This window comes from Pollachius pollachius (genome assembly GCF_949987615.1).
Source record: "Pollachius pollachius genome assembly, chromosome: 3".
Classification (NCBI taxonomy): domain Eukaryota; kingdom Metazoa; phylum Chordata; class Actinopteri; order Gadiformes; family Gadidae; genus Pollachius; species Pollachius pollachius.
Window position 1 is genome coordinate 36,327,671 of NC_136936.1, and position 19,731 is coordinate 36,347,401.

Consider the following 19,731-nt stretch of genomic DNA (forward strand, 5'->3'; position numbering starts at 1 on the left):
TTGCCAGACTGTACGAATCGAATGAAGATATTATTTTAATGCTCAATAAATGATATGTTTCCTCAGTAAAAACTCTACATATATCCGCCGGTAATTATTTCAAGACATTCAATTTTTGTTGCACAAAAGTTTGGATTGGTTGATAATTAATTATAGTTCAGTGACTTCCTGCAAAGGTTTGGTCCCACGGTTTCGTGTAGATAATCTATTGCTTTCGGCTGCGAAAAATGGGACTCATAGTTCTGTATGTAAACTGTCAAAACATAATTTATCTGTAGAGTCCATGGAATTAATATCACAATTTAAAAATGTGCATGTAAAAAAATACGCCATAGCATCCAAATAGCTTAACCTTTGCTGTGTGACACTCACAAGTGTCGGTGTTGTGATTTTTCATTTTTTCATTTTCTGCCGAGCGCAGGGAGTTGTTCGCACGTCCCTTACAGTCCTGCGTGTCAGCTGATCAGGAACACAGATCTCAACATTCACCAGCATGCTGCAGAAACGGCTTGTAAACCACATAAATAGACGTTTTAACGGATCGATTATTGCGTTTTCTTACGGCTATTGCGGCATTTGATGGACAAGAGAAGGGAAATAGATCATCATAATTCCAGTAATCGGTATCCATCGTTTATTTGCGAGCATATCTCACTGGTACCGTCATGGCGAGTTTTTCTTTGGTGACAATGCTGATTTACTAGGTGAGATATTCTACCTCAAAAAGGTAGGCCTACATTTTCAGAAGTTGTAAAGCCTATGTATGTAGGCTCTATGATCATGTTTTGGTATCGCCAAGGTTTTGGTGTTGCCACCACAGCTGGTGTATGCAAACGAAAAATACGATTACAGGAACCTATTTTCCCGATATTGTTGTTTTTACTCTTTGGTAACAAAAACCAAAACTGGATTGTGTCAACCCACATTAGGATTGACACTAGTAATTACCTATTTCGTATACAGTGTGGGGTACTTTGATCTTGATCAATAGTAAGTAAAGATTCAGGATCTAATCATCATTAGTAAGAGGCAAACCACTTCGGTTTTATAACAGATACACACATTTACAATGCATCGACCTATTAAAAAACACAGTCCTTTTGTCTCTCTATTGACTCTCGTTTTGCACTAACCCCACAAAAAGGTTTAATTCGGACGGCGGTGGTGTGCGCAGAAGGCAACCCCTATCTGTGATCATGGACCCATTGGGAGCCCGCTCCCGGTTTGTTGACATCCAGACGCTACTGACCTGGGAGCAGATGCAGCCAGAGCCTGGGCTCCCTAAGCAAGAGGAGCACGACGACAGTATGGTCAGCCAGCAGTCCTTCTCCTCTCCCTTTCCCTTCAGGCCCGACATCAACAGCAAGATCGTCCTCTTGTGAGTGGAGCTTCAACCTTGATGACTATTTAAAGTCTTATCTATTATTCTGGCATTTACTTTTTGCTTTTCTCTTTCACTTTTCTGCATTCTGTTTCAATGGCCAAAAAAAATATATATATAAAAGCCTTATTTTTATAGTCCTCTATCACCTTGAATGTTTCAAAGGGCTTCAGATGCCTTGATAAGATGCCAATCTTCTTTCCTTTTAAAGGCTCCTTATTCACTCAGATATAATCACAACCCACTGATTTTCCTAAAGGGAACCGGTTATCTGCTAGCTGATAACATCTTACTACAATTCTATCTCATACCCAACTCCTTTTACACACTTTTAGATCAAATGTGTTATGATTATAATAATTATTATTTATATCATTCGTTAATGCTTCTTGCCTTTCTCAAACAAACACGTTTTCCCAAGAGCATATTTTAATGTCTGAGTAGCCGACCGTTCCAAAGTCCTTTCTGTACAACTGAAAGCCTTTCAAATTTTATTCAAAGCCCCATTACTAGATATTCCTAGTTCCTCAAATATTCCAACCAGCTGCTATATATGTGCTGATAGTCTTTAAAAGTGTGCCTTGCTGTGGTTTTGCTGCTGTTTTTTTTATTCCAATGCTTTGCCTTTGTCCTACCTCCTTTTTGGATTGCCACAGCTCAGAGGGAATGAACAGCTGTAACCAAGGAATACATCACACACATACACTATACTGCAGATCCCAAATCTTTAGCTGTAGCTAAAGATGTTCAATCCTGTTGTAGAATAAAAACAGCTCCTACAAATGTCCAGTTCCCTTAGGGAATTCTAAACTATTTAGATTTAAGTCATTTAATTCTTCCGCCCTTAACAGTTTTCTGGGACCAAATGATTTATGAACAGAACACAGTTCTTGTGAGTCCTTCCTGATATTCTCATTTGTGTTTCACAATGAATATCAGCCTGGCCTTTGCTAGGAGGCAATTCATTTCAGAATAAGGCCGCTGCCTTACGTTGTTCATTAAACTCCTGCCAATCAGACTGACCCTCCGCCGAGTGCTTGGTCCTAGCTTTCAAGGGGATGAGGCAAGACTGATTTGCACAATGTCAACTAGTGACATCCACATGATCTCACAAGACTGCAAGTAGAACAATTTGATGTTTGATTACAGAAGCTCAGGAAACAAGATATGGAAGGTCTGTTGTTGTTATTATATATGACTTGTTAGAAAATATTTTCTAAAGATAACGTCCACTTCAATTGTCTCTTAGAAAAATTAAGGGGGTATAAAGTTAATGAGTAGACTTATTATATGAATTAATTGTATGATCTTGTTAAGGCATGAACACAGAAAGAGTGGTCTGTTTGGGCTGCACTTTTGTGACACGATCTCCTCTCTGTCTCTCATGCACGCACGCACGCGCACACAATTTTGTCCTCGTTTTAAAGACAAAAAATGTCTGTGACCTCCAACACCGTACATTATTGTGTATAGTTCCCCACACATCGTCCCATCAGACTAAATGTGCTATGTGCAAGTCTTTTTTTTATTATCAAAATCATAAAATATCCATAGCTTATAAGTGAGCAATATACTGTGACATATATACATATCAGGTGACCCCGTGTAGGTCCCATCCCCCAGGTAGCAAAGGACTGATGTTTAACATCCTTATGAGAAAGTAAATCCAGTAGTAAACATACTGTAACTGCAAGGTAGTGGGGTTGGTTTTAAAAAAAATAAAAGGCTCTAATTACGGAGAAAACGCCTGTCAGTTTAGAAGGTTAATTATGTATATACTCTTTCATAAACACACTATTATATAGGACTTTTTTATTACAAGCATGATGGTGCTTCAAATCAAAACATTAACATAATTACTAAAAATATGGACTTACAATACATAAAAACAGTATAAAAGGACTACTGACAAATGGATAATTGGAGGAGAGGACAATATAATCTCCTGTCATTGGTGACAGTTGGTGACACTTTGTGTCTCACCTTATCTATTTATAACCTTCCTCTGGGGAACTGCAGGGTTATTTACGGCTGTTTCAGAAGCTCTGTGCGTCATGTGACTGCATTATGCTAAGACCCCTTGGTTCTCTGTTGAAAAGGCCTTGTTTAAGGCCGGGTCTCGTGTGTTTGATTTGAGCCTCACTTCCTCTTTTGCTACCAACCTCTTGGCATCACAGGGCCCAGGGACCAGTGAAAGGAATGCACATGTTGCTAAACTCAAAGGATATTAGCTTCTGGATCACTAAGATGTTAAGTTGTTTGAAAGAATATCGATGTCAGAGCAGAAATTATTAAGTTGTTTTGTTTATTCAAATAAGTTGTGAATGTACACAAGCTGCTGCAAGACAATAACATGTTATGTATTTAGTATTTATCCATCTGTTGATTGACTAGCATACACAACAACCAATTACTACGTTAGATTAATTGATTTGATTCATATCTAAAGCCAAGCTCAAATCCGGGTGAACAGGTTGCTTCACTTTCCTTCTCTTCATATTTGTTTTGACCATTCAAGCAGTAATCACACAATTGACAAACTCGTCCAGCATTGGTAAACTCTAAAAAAGTGCTCAACTCTCAGTTGACCACTGTATACACTTACACACAATCCCCTTCAGAAAGCCTATGAAGGACTATTCCTCAATAGAATTGCTAAATAACAAAACAGGAAACACTGTTTAATTCTGCCCCATCAGTTTTTGGTTTCCGGCCCAGGCCCCATGCCATCTCCTCCAGGAGTTCTGCTATAATCTAGTGCTGGATCCCAGAGAACTATTGTACTGGCTGATTCTGTAATCCAAAGCAACAGGGAACTGAGCTAAAGGTCATTAAGCAAAAGTAGGGCTTACGCATCTGGTATTATCAGGCTGTGGACTTTGGGGTTTGCAACAAGTACCTTTCTGCTAGTTATTGTCTTAGCCACAACAAGATGGGATAGGGACGTGGCGTTGGTGTGCAACTCCTTGCCAAAAGGTACTGGGTTTGATCCCTAACGTCCACATTCTTCCTACCTGTAGTCTTCCCAACTCCTAATGACGTGTATCTGAATTCATTGTAGAAGGTTCAAATTCAATAGTAAGTCTAACTTCTGTGTGTGTCTGTGATGTTCCCTCACAGTGTGGGCGACGTAGCACTGCTGAACTGCACAGCAGTGGTCAACACCAGCAATGAATCTCTGAGTGACAAGAACCCAGTCTCAGACAGCGTCCTCCACCACGCTGGGCCTGAGCTTCGGGACGAGCTGCTCAAACTCAAAGGTAATCCAGGGGGGCGCTGATGGATCTCGTTTGTACCAGACCAAGTCCTTGTTCTAGAGCTACTGCTAATCCAGAATAGACCTGACCAGTCCTTGTTCTAGATCTACTGCTAACCCTAGCCATATGCATGTGACTTGATTAGATCAATACTAAGATAGGTTAGCTGTAGCCTGCAGCTAGGGGTTTGCCCACGTGCCCTCAGCTGTCAATTCACCAATCAGTGGTCCGCAACATCTCAGTGGATGTTGTGTAGCTGTCACACCTTTTGATTTAATCGACATGTACATGACGTGGCCCTGCAACCATGTTGCTACTTGGTGTTGCGGACCCCTTGTTGTGTTGCTTACGTGCTGCAGTCCTCTGAGCATGTACAGGCCTTTATTTCATGTCGCTCCTGCCCGAAACCAATCCGCCATACCCCTCTGTTTTACACGTTCCAACGTTGAGTAGGGTGTCCCAACTTGACAATGGATGTATCTTGTTTGGAGTAACAATGTCAAGACGATCAACCCACATGCCAATGATAGGATGGGACACGTCCTTATTGACCGTCTCTATATTCACTGTAGGGATAAGGGCGTATCCTAAATGACAGAATAGATGAATGGATGTAATAGTAATCCACTGTTTTGTCCTCAACAGGCTGCCGCACAGGAGAGGCCAAGGTGACCAAGGGCTTTAACCTGGCGGCCTGGTTTATTATTCACACGGTGGGACCAAAATACAAGACCAAGTACCGCACGGCGGCTGAGAGCTCTCTGTTCAGCTGTTACCGGAACATACTGCAGCTGGCCCTGTAAGACCTGTCTGTCTGTCTCTATGAACTGCCTGTCTGTATGTCTGTCTGTCTTTCTGACTGTATGTATAACTTGCATCTCTGTATGTCTGTTTGTATGACCTTCCTGTCTATCTGTCTGACTGTCTGTAAAATCCATCTGCTTGTCTGTGTGTCTGTCTGTTAGTCATTCACTTGTAAGTGGAGTAAGACAAATGACTATGGTCAGCTTTTTGTCAAAGAAGCATGTGATACAACGTAATCTTTAAATGGGAACAATACAGATCTGCATTAACCAACGCACGCATGCACGTACGCACGCAAGCAGTAACAATGCGGTTATGTCTGTCTGACAAAAGACAGGATAAAGCCAACCAGTCACAACACTCCATTGAGGACGGATTTGAATCTGTTTTTCTTAATGCGCCAATGCTGTTCAGCATATGGATAACAATATTAATATAGCTTATTTTGTTTGCAATCAAGCTCATTTTTTCAAGAATGATTGGAAACTGGAAACTTTCTGAAATAAGGGAGCTCCTCGGTCTGCATTACCTCCATCTGCTGGACTGTACCTTGGCCTATATATTTCAGCGTTGTGATGCCATATGTGAATGGGCGCAAGATTAATCTTCCAGAACCTAGCTGCAAATGTGAATAGTGGAAATCTCTAGCGGTGCCTGGAAGGTTATCCAAGTAATTTACCAGGAACTATTTGTGAATGGGGGATTTAGTCTATGATTAAACTCAGTAATTGAGGTGTGTGTGTGTGTGTGTGTGTGTGTGTGTGTGTGTGTGTGTGTGTGTGTGTGTGTGTGTGTGTGTGTGTGTGTGTGTGTGTGTGTGTGTGTGTGTGTGTGTGTGTGTGTGTGTGAGAACAGAGAGCAGTCTATGGCTTCCGTGGGACTGTGTGTTGTCAGCACCGTGAAGCGAGGTTACCCTCTGGAGGAAGCAACACACATCGCATTCAGTAAGACACACATGCAAACCGTCACACACACTACACATGTACATGCATGTTAATTCAATGATATGTTTTACACGAATGTTATGAGCACAGCTACAAGTGTATTCAGGAATATAACTAGTGTGTAAATTAGAATGCTAAGGATGTTTTCACTTTGTGTGTGTGTGTTTGTGTTTGTGTGCTATAGGGACAGTACGCAGGTTCTTAGAGAACCATGGCGAGGGCGTTGAGACGGTGGTGTTTGCAGTGTCGGAAGACGAAGAGGTGGGTCAACGACCCAAGCTCCGCCTGTTCTATACCAATGATGCTTTGCCCTGCCCTCTGAATTAACACTCTGTAATATGACGTGTATTACGATTTTCCACAGCCGGTCTACAAGAAATTGCTACCTCTATACTTCCCCCGCTCCGAGGAAGAGGAGCGAGCCAGTCTGCCCCTCGTCCCGGGTGACATCGGGAACTCTGAGGGAGAACCCATCATTCCTGAGAGACAGATCCGCATCACAGAGAAACCAGGGAACCAAGAAGGTACCTGACCAGACCTGTTCAGTCCTGATCCTAGATCTACAGCTAGTCCAGAAGGTAGCAGAACAAGTCCAGGTTGTAGACCTACAGATACTCAAGAGGGCACCAGAAAAGGTCCTGTCCGATATCTACTGCTACTCTATAAGTTACAAGACCAAGTCCTGGTTGTAGCTCCCAAGATAATGATCATAAGTAAAGTGCAATTACTCATTTTCTGATCTTTATGCCTGTGTATGTGTTTGATTGTGCTGTATGCATTTAATCGTTTTAATATTGTTTTGGGGCGAGATAAAAAACAAGGTCTGAAAAATAATTGTGTAATAAAAGCTCAACAACATATCATTTAAAACATTTATTGACTCGGGACAATCTTTTATGGAAGAATCTTTCACAAAAGACAAATTCACAAAGACAATATCTTTGTAAAGCCAAATTTATTTATAGTTATTTCTTTCCTTGTTTGTTACTTTTGTTACCAATATAATAACCTTGGTGTGTGTGTGTGTGTCCAGAGGAGTACGAGCAGGACAGTCTAGACCAGGACATGGCCCAGGTGGGTCAGCATGCGTTCTCCCGGATGGAGGGGGACGTGGACAAACAGCGCCGCCTCATCCTGCAGGGCAACCTATCAGACGCAGCCATGCAGAAACAGCACCAGAGGAAGTGAGTTCCACAAACCTCAACCAACCAATCGCCTTACAGCACACATCTGACCTAGCCCCGCCCACCTAGGGTCCAGTTGAACCAAACTGGTTGAAAAAAAACCTATGTTCCGCCAATCAGAAATACGATTTTTTTTGTATTTTTTTAGATTTACTAAGTTACCGGTTACTAAGTAACTATACTACTATATTCTTATAACAAAGATCGAAAACATGTCAATAACACAGTATGGTGAATTATGTCTATAGAGTCCACCACAAGACTACACTTTGTTGCTCAAATGTAATATTACTCTTCTCCTTGAGCCTCCTGAAATGTCTTTACACTTTGTTGCTCAAACCTAATATTGCTCGTCTCCTTGAGCCTCCCCAAATGTCTTGCGATATTGATATCCCCCCCTCCCCCCTGTTTTAGTTGTTTTATTTTTCTTATGTTTTGTGTGTATGCTATGTTTGACTGTAGGCTACTGCTGCCTGTCTTGGCCAGGACACTGGAAGAGATGTTTAATCTCAATGATGATTATTATTTTCAACTAACCAATAGTAGTTGCCTTGCATTTTAAAATGTCAATGCACTTTTCATCCCTGAATAACAGTAAAAGCTATTTAATAATTGATTTGCATGCATAGGTAAACTACACTTTCCATTGAATAATTACCCCTGTTACCATAAATTGAAATTTTATAATGTAATCAAATGCTCACACACTAGCTGCTTTCAGACACACGTGTAAGTCCTGATATTCTCCTGATGGGCCGTATGTGTGAACAACATGTCCGGACATTTGTACCCTGAAAATCTCCTGAATACTACTACCCCTGAGGTAGTATTTTCTCCGTAGGAAATGTAAATTACCTTATATGTGAATGAGGAGTAGTAAGTGTATTTCTCACACCACTTCAGTGGGCGTGTTGATGACGCTTCTGCATGTCATTGAGTGGCCCCTGAAATGATAATCAGCCTTTTGTTCGCTGAATGGTTAAAAAATATTAAAATTTAAATGTTAAAATATTTAAAAATATTCGTTCAAATTAACAAATGTTATACGTTGTAAAATGATAGGTAAAATGTTATTATATTATCCGCTCAGAAATTTGTTACATTATCGACTGGGGTTTCCACATTATTGCTATGGGTTTAATTACAACTAGAGGTTGAGTCTCTAAGAACCTGACAATAACTTGTCGTTTTTTTACTAAGAATTCAACAAAGCATTATCTGAAACATATTATAGAAACCATTGCCAATAAACCCTTATTACCGAAGCGGATATCGTTTCTTCCATCCGTCCTATGGAGCCCTCTCTCTCACCAATCAAAAACATTTGATGCACTCTGTTCCAGGCTTTCTGTGTCAGATGAGAAGGCCTTGCAATGAGGATAGCTGGAGAGAGAAACCAACATTTCTCACCTATAGATTATCTCAACTATGTCTTCCTTTCTCCCTCCCTCCTAGTTATAACCGCTGGCTGGGGCGAGCTAGAGCAGAAGATCTGTCAGACATAGCAGCCCTGAAGGCTTTATACCAAACTGGTAAGATCTCTCCCTCTGTCTCTCTGTCACTTCTGACCTGTATATTAATCCGTACCAATGTCATTTGCCAAACCTACCAGTAGATGGCAACCTCGTTCATCTGTATAACCATAGAAGGTTGTCAATGTGAATGTCCTGGATGTTTTTAGAAAACACCCATACTTCCATGCTAGCCAACTTCTGTATTCTGGAGCATTGTTAAGCTTGTTTGTGTGTGTGCTTGTCTATAGGAGTGGACCTTTGTGGCCGGACCGTGGTGGTGGTGATAGGGAGGAACATCCCCGTCAGTATCATTGACCTGGAGAAGGTGAGTCCCTCCCTCCTCCCCCAAGACCTCCAGGTTCAAGCCTTGTTAGCCACTCACAAAGTCACACATGTAAAACTAGCAGTGAAAGGCTTGCTTTGCCTGCTCCTTCCATGGTTTATGAAATAAACAATAAAATAGAAGTAGCTAAGAGCATAAATAGCATAAATAGCATAGTCACACTACCAGCCTAATACTGGTGTGTTTTTATCTGCATGTCTTTATGTGTGTATCTATATGGCTTTTTCTACATATATGTTTGTGTGTCCAGGCGCTGCTCTACTTCATCCATGTGATGGACCATGTTGCTGTGAAGGAGTATGTGATGGTGTACTTCCACACGCTGACTGGCGAACACAACCACCTGGACACAGACTTCCTGAAGAACCTCTACGATATTGTAGACGCCAAGTAAGACCCGCCCACCATGTTAAAACCACGCCCACAGTAAAACCACACCCATAATAAGAGCCTGCCTGCAACTTCGAAGTGACTCTGAAAAGGCACTCTAAAGTAAAATTGGACTTAAGTTCATAGCATTACGATTTTACGCCAGTTTTTTGTATGTCACGGTATTACATTATATCCTTTTTTAGTTCTTTGGTTTTATTGTTCCCTGGGGGAAATTATTTTCCGCAAAGCTATACATCACAAGGGGAAACCAGCAAGAGATTTTTCTTCATCACGAAACTAACAGCCAGTAACACACACAACAGTGACAGAATGCAAGAACACTTAAAGCATAACAAAGCAGCACACAACAGTGATAGAAGGTAAGAATATAAAGCATCACACAGCAGTACACAATAGGGACAGACAAGAATCAGATTCCTAGTTTAGTAGTGCTATGATCTGCAGGTGTCAGTCTTCAGCCAAAGCGGGCCTGTGACAGTTGACCCTACCACAGGCCGCTTGGGCTGCCTTGCTGTGCTCCTTCAGCACCAGGAAACAGGTGGATGGTGTAGGAACCGGTTTATAGAGCAACGCTGGGAGAGATGTCACTGCCAAAAGCAGGTGTTTGGTTCTGGCCCGTCAGAGCTCTCTGTGTGTGTGTGTCGAGTGTGTTCATGCGTCCCGGGGTCCTGTGTCTGCAGCCAGAGGGCTGCACGGTGAGTGCTGTTATCTTGGCAGTGTTTGTTAGGGACAGGGACTAAACTTAACAGACTAATTTGTTAGGGATCTAGGGCTGCTCGATTATCGAAAAAAATCACAATCACTTTGATTATTTTGGTCAATATTGAAATCACGACGATTCAAACGATTATTTTTGAGTTTGAAAACATGATGTATTTATTAAGCATGTCTCTCCCAAAAACACTTTGTAACTGAGAACTTTGAAATTTTAACTCAAAGAAATACACAAAATGGAAAAATGTTAAAATCTAAAATAATTTAAAGATATGTATCCGGCTGTTCGGCACTTTCTATAAAACGTTAAAAAAAAAGAAACAAAAATTTGATTATAGCAGTTTGTGATCGCTCGACGCTAAAATCGAAATCGATTATTCGCCCAGCCCTAGATCATAGAAGACATGCTAAGATGTTTAAAACATCTTGGTATGTAGCACTAAGACATTTAAAACAAACACAAAAACAGTTTTGTGTTATCCGACATTGTGATGTAACTCTTCAGGGGTTAGATTCCCAGCTTTCCATTTCTTACTGAGATGTTAAGCATGACTGTTTGTAATGGATCTGGATCAATGCAATAAGGGACACGTGTTCACATTAGAATGCAAAGTCAGTGTGGGTGTTTTGTAGGGGAGAGGCTTGCTCTGTTGGATAGACAAATGATCTGAGGGGAAAAAAGAGCTGACCAGGGTCAAATATGGACATTTTGAGTAAGAGAGACAGTAGTGCATGAGTTACAGATCCTGGGTGATAAGGGCTCACGTTTGATTCACAAATATAGATCATCCCAAGATACTGGTGTGTGTGTGTGTGTGTGTGTGTGTGTGTGTGTGTGTGTGTGTGTGTGTATGTGTGTGTGTGTGCACAGTTTTTGGTGTAGTTTCAAGGCCATTGGGTTTGTTTGTACGGTTCGATTGTGCTTTTGGAGTGTTGCCAGCTAAGCTAACAATGTTGAAGACACACCTCAGTAAAAGTCCTTCTACCCGGCAGCAGTAGCTATTAATATGTAAGCAATTATGAAGTCTCATCATCCTAACCACTTTACTACTTCAACAAGACCTGTTTAGAGAAGATATCTTTGCAGGAATTCCCAAGGGCCTGTGACTAATTCCAACGTATTAAAACATTGTTTTAGCGTTTTAGTAATTTAAATATAATCTAGGTTATGAATTTTGGGTTTGTGTGTGTGTGTGTGTGTGTGTGTCCATGTTCAGGTTTAAGAAAAACTTGAGGGCCTTCTACTTTGTCCATCCCACGTTCAGAGCCAAGGTAGGTTGCTCAGAACCCCATGGTCCTAAAGCCTGCCCTTCACTCGCACGAACACGCACACACATAACCCAATGTACACAGTAAGCATCACATACTTTACAACACGGTAAACACCACCTACTGTGCACAGCAAACTTCTTACTTTACAACACAGTAAACATAACAGACTGAATAGAGCAAACGACACACACTGTACACAGTAAACATCACTTAATGTACACAGTAAACATCACATACTGTATAACACAATCACATACTGTACCCTGTAAACATGTAGCACACCATTAACATTCAAATATAAACTCTGCGTTTCAAGAGAGACTCAATTAAGTTTCTCTTTACATGTTTTGCTCCATATTGCTCTCTTCTCTCTCTTTGGCTCTGTCCATTGCTCTATTTCCCTTTCTTGGTCTACATCTTTTCTATCTCCTGTTCTCACTCTCACTCACTCTCACTCTCTGTCTCTTTCACTCCGTCTCTCTCTCTTGTTCAATCTTTCTCTCACTCCATCTCACTCTCTCTTTCACTCTCGTTCAATCTCTCTGTCTCTCACTCCATCTCTCTCTCTATTTCTCTCTCGGTCAATCTCTCGGTCTCTCTCGCTCCATCTCTCTCTCTCATGCTCTCTCTCCCCGCAGCTCTCGACCTGGTTCTTCACGTCCTTCAGTGTGTCTGGTCTGAAGGAGAAGGTTCACTATCTGGACAGTCTGCGCCAGCTGCTCTCCTGCATGAGACCTGAGGAGATAGACATCCCACCCTTTGTGCTGGACTACGACGCACGGGTGAGCACTGAGGAACACTCACACGCATGCGTCACACGCTTGGTTCCACCAAAATCAAGTGCAAAAAAACGTCAACAAGAGACGGGAGCTGCCAACTGTTTCACTATCCCTGCGTTGACAGTACGCCTGCGTGAGGGACAATAGTCCCGAGATTCAGCTTGAAGGGCCCAGTCGTGATTTCAGTTTGACGATATTCGCTTGCAAATCAAAATATAGCTTGTTGAAAGAGGACAGATTTATTTTTAGATTAGTCTTGTTCTATATTGTTCTATAAGAGTATATTATATTATATATTATATTCAATATGTCACACTATTAGGTTGCTGATATTTATATTCAACAAATGTTTTACCAAAGAACAAGGACATTGTGTGTGAAGCTCGGGGAACTATTTGTGAAGCATTGTCGAGTGTACTCTTTGAAACAAGAGTATCTGAAATAAATCGGCTCCCTTTTCAATGAGCTATTAAATAATAATAATAATAATGATAATAATAAAAACTTGGATTTTTATAGTGCCTTTAGAGATACCCAAGGTCGCTAAACAAAAAAGGGGAGAGGGGAAGGGGAGGTTAGGGGTCAAAGGACTTAGTGAAGAGGAATGTTTTGAGATGTTTTTTAAACATGGGCAGGCATGGGGCAGAGCGGATGTGGAGTGATAGGCAGTTCCATAGTTCCATAGTGTGGGAGCATTGGCAGAGAATGCCCTGTCTCCATTAAGATAAGGAACCAAAAAAAATACAGTTCATAATCACAGGAGATTAACGGCATAACCAAATCTATTATATATAATTATGTGTGTTCCGTCGGTCTGAAACAGACCAAATAAATCAAACGTCTTGAATTTGACAGGGCTATTAGAAGCAACTTAATACAATAAGTGTGTGTGTGCTGTTGTGTCCGACAAACATCGCCGCACACGCAGAGTAGAGTTCTCCACTGCTATGTTTGTTATTATTCATTGGTACACACATCATTTATCTGGCCAGTGTTGTCTCAAACTAATATGTGTGTTCTTGACAAATATCGCCAGCATCCCAAAGTACAATTTTCAACTGCGTGATTCGTCATCATGTGTTCTTTGAAATAATTGCATAATTGTATAATTGTATAATTAGACTGTGTCAATTAATTTCCATTATTATTATATCCTAACGCAGCACAATAAAAAAGGCATTGTGGGCCTATTCTGTATTCACCTTTGGTGAATACAGTTTTGCAAGGGACTTTGTGCCAAACTAGGCCTGATAACATCGTTGACATGTGATTGGATACCCGTGGGATAAACATGGTCTGAATAATATTCAGCTCTCATTGATCAATCTCCCAATGGCGAGCCTCAGCCCTTGAGCCTGGCACGCCGTTCTGCGACCTTGGCAATGGCGTGCGTGCGCCATGGAAACGACGGTAGCCGTAAGCTAGTCGCGCTTTCATGTGTGGCAGCCCTCGCACGGTTCGGTTACGATGCAGGCATGCAGATGCAGACACATGCGAACACACAACACGGTCACACACACTTTGCATGTTTATGTGTGTATATAGGATAATGCACACAGACAGGCAGACAGACACACGGGTTCTGCAATCACGGTCACTTCTATATTACGTTTTTTGTTCAGGAACTACTCAAACACAAAGTGCACTTATTCAAACACAAAGGGATTCATGAAGGATGAGTTGACTACCGCACAAACGACGAGGACACGAGAGCCTTTTGTGCCATCGTATGCATGTCTCACAGCCTGAAGCCGTTGACCCCACCGCTGGCTCTCAAACACTCGTGGTCCTGACGATAGGGTATCGATTCGTCTGACCAGACGCGTCACAACCGCTCATTTTGATGCTGCTTATTCCCAAATAAAGTTTGATCACTTGTCTGAATGATTGGGGCCAATGCCTCTCGGCCCCATAGTTGTGATGACGTTAACTGTAAAAGGCTCAATTCTTATATCTTCTTAATCTTAATTGGATGTTTTTTTTGGTCAGGAACATAAAAGTGTGTGCATGTGCTTGCGGCAATCCAAATCACAATTTAAATTCACTTATTTGTCCTTGCATCCTCAGCATCGAGTTTCTCTCCTAGTGCCCCTTTTCCACCGGTGGGTGCGCTTCGGACCCAGCATGCCTCAGCCCACTAGTGAGGGTGCGGTATAGCCCAGCTCAGTTACAGCTCGCGTTTCCACCGCCGACAGTACCCTTATGGTAGGGCGGGGTTTAAGCTGTATGCCGATAGCCGCGGCAGCTACGTAATGCGGGTAATGTGATTGTTTGTTATTATCCCCGTCGCACGGAAGTGATGATTCTGTCGACAAATCAACGGACGGCGTGTGTAGCTTGAACCTGCCGGCACCCCTTCAGGCGTCTCAGTACCCCAACGGAGCAGTACTTTGAGACGAGTACGTCTCAATACAGCTCAGTCCGGATCACGCGCACTTTTGGTGGTGGAAACACAAACCGTGCGGCACCTTTGCATACTAAACCGACCCGCAACCTCCGGTGGAAATGCGCCACTAGAGCCTTTGCTCATCACGTGTGTATTTATGTATTTAATCAGTTAGCTTACAAACTTGCTCAAGATGATTGTTCTGGGACTCTTTGAAGTGTGTGTGTGTGTGTGTGTGTGTGTGTGTGTGTTGGACTGCAGCAGAGGATATACAGAGATTGTGCATATATTTATGCCTTCTGTTGGACCCATATTGGACCTTAACTTAATGATGCGTATGGAGAAATGAAATGTATCCAGAAGTATGTCATAAAGAAGCTATCGCAAAGTGCCAGGGGTATTCAGTCCTGCTGTTTGGTTCTGCAAGCAATATCATAATGATATCATTGTTTTGGTTTCCATTTAAATACTTTGGTATACTATAATACGTAATGGTACATGTTACTGGGAATGTTATATACTGCTAGCCTTGACCTCAGGCCTGTGCTGAAGGAACTGGGTTCTACACCAGTAGCCTGGACCTCAGGCCTGTGCTGAAGGAACTGGGTTCTACACCAGTAGCCTGGACCTCAGGCCTGTGCTGAAGGAATTTGGTTCTACACCAGTGGCCTGGACTTCAGGCCTATGCTGAAGGTACTGGGTTCCTTCAGTTTTATACCAGTAGCCACATGGTGAGAACCAACTGGATAAATTCAGAGATGAAGAACTTCCCCTACCAGCGACACTCTGCATCACATTAAACCCGGAAGCTAATCACAATCAACCGGTTTGGAAATAAATAGAATCATAACAGGAAAGAAAACAAATGGAAGCGCTGCCTCTTTCCATTCCAGGCCTTGATCTTAGATCTGGCCCTGCCCTCCCCACCCATCCCCATGGTAAACAAAGGCCAGACGTCGGAGTACTCCTGGATCCCTGTGCTCAGTGTTTTCCCCCGGCTGCATGCGTACGCTGAGATAAGATCCCTCCCGCTCTGTGAGACAGCAGCATATGGGCCCCGGAACGACCTCTGACCTTTGTTCAAAAACAGTTTGTGGAAAATGTTTCGTAACCACGATTAAATGCCTGTTATATTCATGTCCAGTTGCTTGGAGCTGTGCCCGGCTACCACAGTAACGGACCCACGATAACTGGACGTTGGAGACCTTCTGCTCAGCTGTCCAGGGGCTTCATCAAATGTCATTTGTTGGTAGCACTACAATAGGGATACATTCATTAAGTAATCCATTAATTAACATTAGTTGATGCTGTTATAAGCGTTGATAAAGCATGATATAGCTTTAGATCCGGGGTATTGGGTTAGGGTTACATTTTTGTATTGTAGTTCTAGTTAGTAAAAGTTACTAGTTAAAACTTATCTGTTAATTAACTGTTAGTTAATTCTTATTACTGTATTATCTTATGTACCCTTATTGTAAAGTGTCACAGATCTTTTTTTTTTTTTAAAGCTTCTCCATTGTCTTCGATTTAGTCGTTTAGGAGACTCTTTTATCCAAAGTGACTTAGGTCAGATCCATTTCAGTCAAACACATTAACTCATTAAGAGGAATATGTTGACTTCTGTTCCGTAGCCCATCGTGCCTTCATCCTCTCCTCTTCTGTTGCAGGTGAACGGCCCCTACCATCAGTCCCAGTCCCACACGCTGTGAGCCTCAGCCAATCAACACACCTCAGTCGGGGGTTGGACATCATACAGAGGAGAGCATCTGAAGGTCAACACCAGCCCACCACCCAACCAACCATCACCTTAACCAATGACAGGACTCCAAGGTCCCAAGACCTTCTTCGGTCGTGTTATGAAAACACTACCGGTGGACGAGCTCTCAACCTGCCTGAGCCGAGAGCCAATGGGAGAGGAGAGATGGACGGCCATTTTCTGGTTGGCACCAGACTCTTCAGAAGATTTATTCACTCCAGCAGTTCCTCCAGTCGGTGAAAAACTAAAGACGACAAGATTAACTCGACTCATGAAAACTAAAGTCAAGGAGCTTGGAGCTATAGGTCAACAGCAGGTTTCTCTGTGTTGATTGACAGCTTATTTCCAGCCAATCCACTGCTCCGTTGCAGTAATAATAATATTGGCATTCATTTGCTTAAACCCGTCGGGCTATTGAGGGTTTCAGGAAAATCCCCATCTTATGAATATGAAGTGTGACGGAGCGACTGTGAAAAGACTACTTGCTTTTGTCTGTCATTCCTATTTCACTTGTCCCTTTCTTTTGCGTACATTTTAACTTCACTTTCAATGCATTTGTACCAAATATGCTTGTATCGAGGCGAAGTAGATGTCATCAAGCTGTCTAATAGATGGCCTGTTCTGCTGCTGTTGTGGACGTCTAACTCGTCCAACTAGAATTTAATGTTCTGGTTTACATTCCCACCAAACCCAAGCCCACTGGTTCCACTGATATGCCCGCTGGTTGCCAAAGCGTAGCTGGCACTAATATGAGCCAATCAGGCTGGGCACGTGGAAAATCCCAAGTGGTGGCAGCTCTCTTGTAGGCTGATGGTTGTTTTTGGCATTCTTGGCATTAACCGATTGGCCCACAACTTTCCTAATGGCTGATCTGTCCAATCAGTTGAGGTGCAATGTCAACACAAAGCAGGTTTTGCTTTAGCACACAAGATTATTTACATGAACTTACTAGGACTAAAGGACTAGCATATTTTTCCACTGTGTGTTCTGACACGCAATGTGATGGTAGTCAATGTCTCTTCACCTGTGATGGAGAGAGGGAGTAGAATGTGGATATTCTCTGTCGCTAACCTGCTCTCCCCACTATATCAGCGTCATCATTTGTGGTGACCAGCTTCCACTCCAAACCCACATACACACAAGCTAGGTTAAATGTGTACACACGCACACATGCGCTCACGCATACGTGTACATTCCAACGGGGGTGCCTAAAGATGGACCGAGTCACGTTAGCTGTCTTTAATGAATCAGCCCCTGCCATGTCGTAATTCACCTTTCAACTAACCATACAACCCTCCACCTGTTTCCTGTTCCCACAGTCTATACTACTTTTAAAATTACGTCTTCCGGGCTGCTTTCGTCAAATCAAACCGCTCTATTCACTTGCCTCTGTAATCATCAATTCAGAACATAAAGTGATGGCTTCCCGTTCAGGTGATCGTTGCCTTTATTTCAGCTGCGAGTACCCCGGCTGATTGCCATCGACTACCCTCCCAGTTAGAGAACGGAATCTTCAACAATCTGTCCTGACTTTGTTCGACTGGCGATCACAAGCATTCAAACCATGGGGCAGGAGTGCGTTCTAGAACCACATTCTCATGTTGTCATTGGTTACTCTGATTTCAGGAAAATACAAGACTGTCTGTTCAATCAGCCTAGTCAATCACTCAACCTAATCAATATGTCATCAGCGCACACTTTACAATTCAATATTGTCATTAGATTAGAATGTATGAACAGCAAGCCAAGTGTTGTTTGTTTTGCTGGAGATGCTGAAGGGTTTCAACTTTAAGGAACAACTGTCAGTTCACAATACAAAGGCTATCCAGTTAAATTATCGTTTGGTTACACGTTTGATTAAAAAATTTTTTTTTTTTTCGTTAAATTATGAATTTTAATTTCTGTCTTTCTGGTGAAAAAGTCCCGCTTCAGGAATGAAAAACATAGTGGAATTTGTCTTTTTGAAATGAATGTCCTGCAAACAAGTGTATTTGTAACAGGAAGTATGACCTGAAACTTCAGGAAGTAGTTACTATGAAACAAATTATATGAAGTATGCACTATATAACAAACAAAGTATATTTTATACATGCTACAACACACCTAGTCATAATGAACGGTGTGTAGTTGTAATGTTTATATTACTGGAGCCAAGGAAAAATGTTTGCATGTGGACGGCCAGCCATGTCCCTTTTGTAGCAGAAGTGACTGGGGAGACCGGCCAGACCCCCCCCCCCCCCCCCCTTTGAAGAAAAAATAAATTGATGAATTTTACAACTGTCTGTTTGAGCAGGTTGCCTAGTGCGTCCATTCAGTCACGCCTATTTCCAACATCAGAGAGTGGGAAGAGCCCACCCCCAGTAAGTTACCTTCAGTGAGTTATTTTGGCAGTTGGAGTGTTAGCTAAGGTCTTATCTATGGGCCTGATTCACCGAGCGGCCACCTTGGTTCTAAACACTTTCTGGGTGGGTGGACCTGAATGCCACTCAGCTAGCGTTTAGTACAAAGATGGAACCAAGATGGCCGCTAGGTGAGTAGGGCCGTACGGTCCCAGTCTACTGCAGAGAGGAAATGCCGCAGTGAAAGTTTAACCTAAGCTCCGGTTTAGTCAACATTTATTCTGTTGAGGTGAATGGGTTCACATACAGAGAGAGACAGAAGAGACATACAGCAAGGCAATATAAAATCAGCCTATTTATGTTATTACCTTAAGATAGTCTAACAAGATCGTTATCCACCAGAGCGTTGTAGCAAGCATGGACACACACGTTATAGTAAGACAAAAACCACGCATAAAAAGCCATCAATGATCAAATATATTCAGGGTATGCAACACACAGGGACACTAATCGGTGTGCCTCTGTCCTCTTCCTATATAACAAGATGTGAGGGTAAGAATTTACAGTGTAAACTTGTTAACAAGGGGACGACCCGAATCTTTAGTGACAAGGGATGTCAGCCTCTTAGCTTTTCAACTCTTTCATTATCATCAGATCACTATAGT

At 42.2% G+C, this 19,731-nt stretch overlaps 1 protein-coding gene across 2 annotated transcripts; it reads left to right on the forward strand.

Moving 5' to 3' along the window:
• The first annotated feature begins 476 nt into the window (after window positions 1-476).
• gdap2 (ganglioside induced differentiation associated protein 2) lies at window positions 477-19,009 on the forward strand. 2 transcript variants are annotated; one of them, XM_079733349.1, is made up of 14 exons: window positions 477-727; window positions 1,145-1,378; window positions 4,502-4,641; window positions 5,284-5,437; window positions 6,298-6,386; window positions 6,571-6,647; window positions 6,751-6,910; window positions 7,420-7,570; window positions 9,026-9,102; window positions 9,333-9,409; window positions 9,678-9,817; window positions 11,752-11,806; window positions 12,445-12,588; window positions 16,639-19,009. In XM_079733349.1, the coding sequence occupies exons 2-14, from the start codon at window positions 1,197-1,199 to the stop codon at window positions 16,678-16,680; spliced, it is 1,488 nt and encodes a 495-aa protein (XP_079589475.1). In that variant the 5' UTR covers window positions 477-727; window positions 1,145-1,196; the 3' UTR covers window positions 16,681-19,009. The 2 variants fall into 2 exon arrangements, with proteins under 2 accessions (XP_079589475.1, XP_079589474.1); XM_079733348.1 differs by having other exon boundaries at window positions 477-704.
• The last annotated feature ends 722 nt before the right edge of the window (window positions 19,010-19,731 follow it).

What these genes read in the sequence shown, in the direction of transcription:
- gdap2 (XM_079733349.1), top strand. Translation starts at nt 1,197, where the DNA reads ATGGACCCATTGGGAGCCCGCTCCCGGTTTGTTGACATCCAGACGCTA. An exon ending in AACATACTGCAGCTGGCCCT is followed by an intron (nt 5,438 to 6,297) that starts GTAAGACCTGTC and finishes GTGTGAGAACAG; the next exon opens with AGAGCAGTCTATGGCTTCCG. An exon ending in TACGATATTGTAGACGCCAA is followed by an intron (nt 9,818 to 11,751) that starts GTAAGACCCGCC and finishes GTCCATGTTCAG; the next exon opens with GTTTAAGAAAAACTTGAGGG.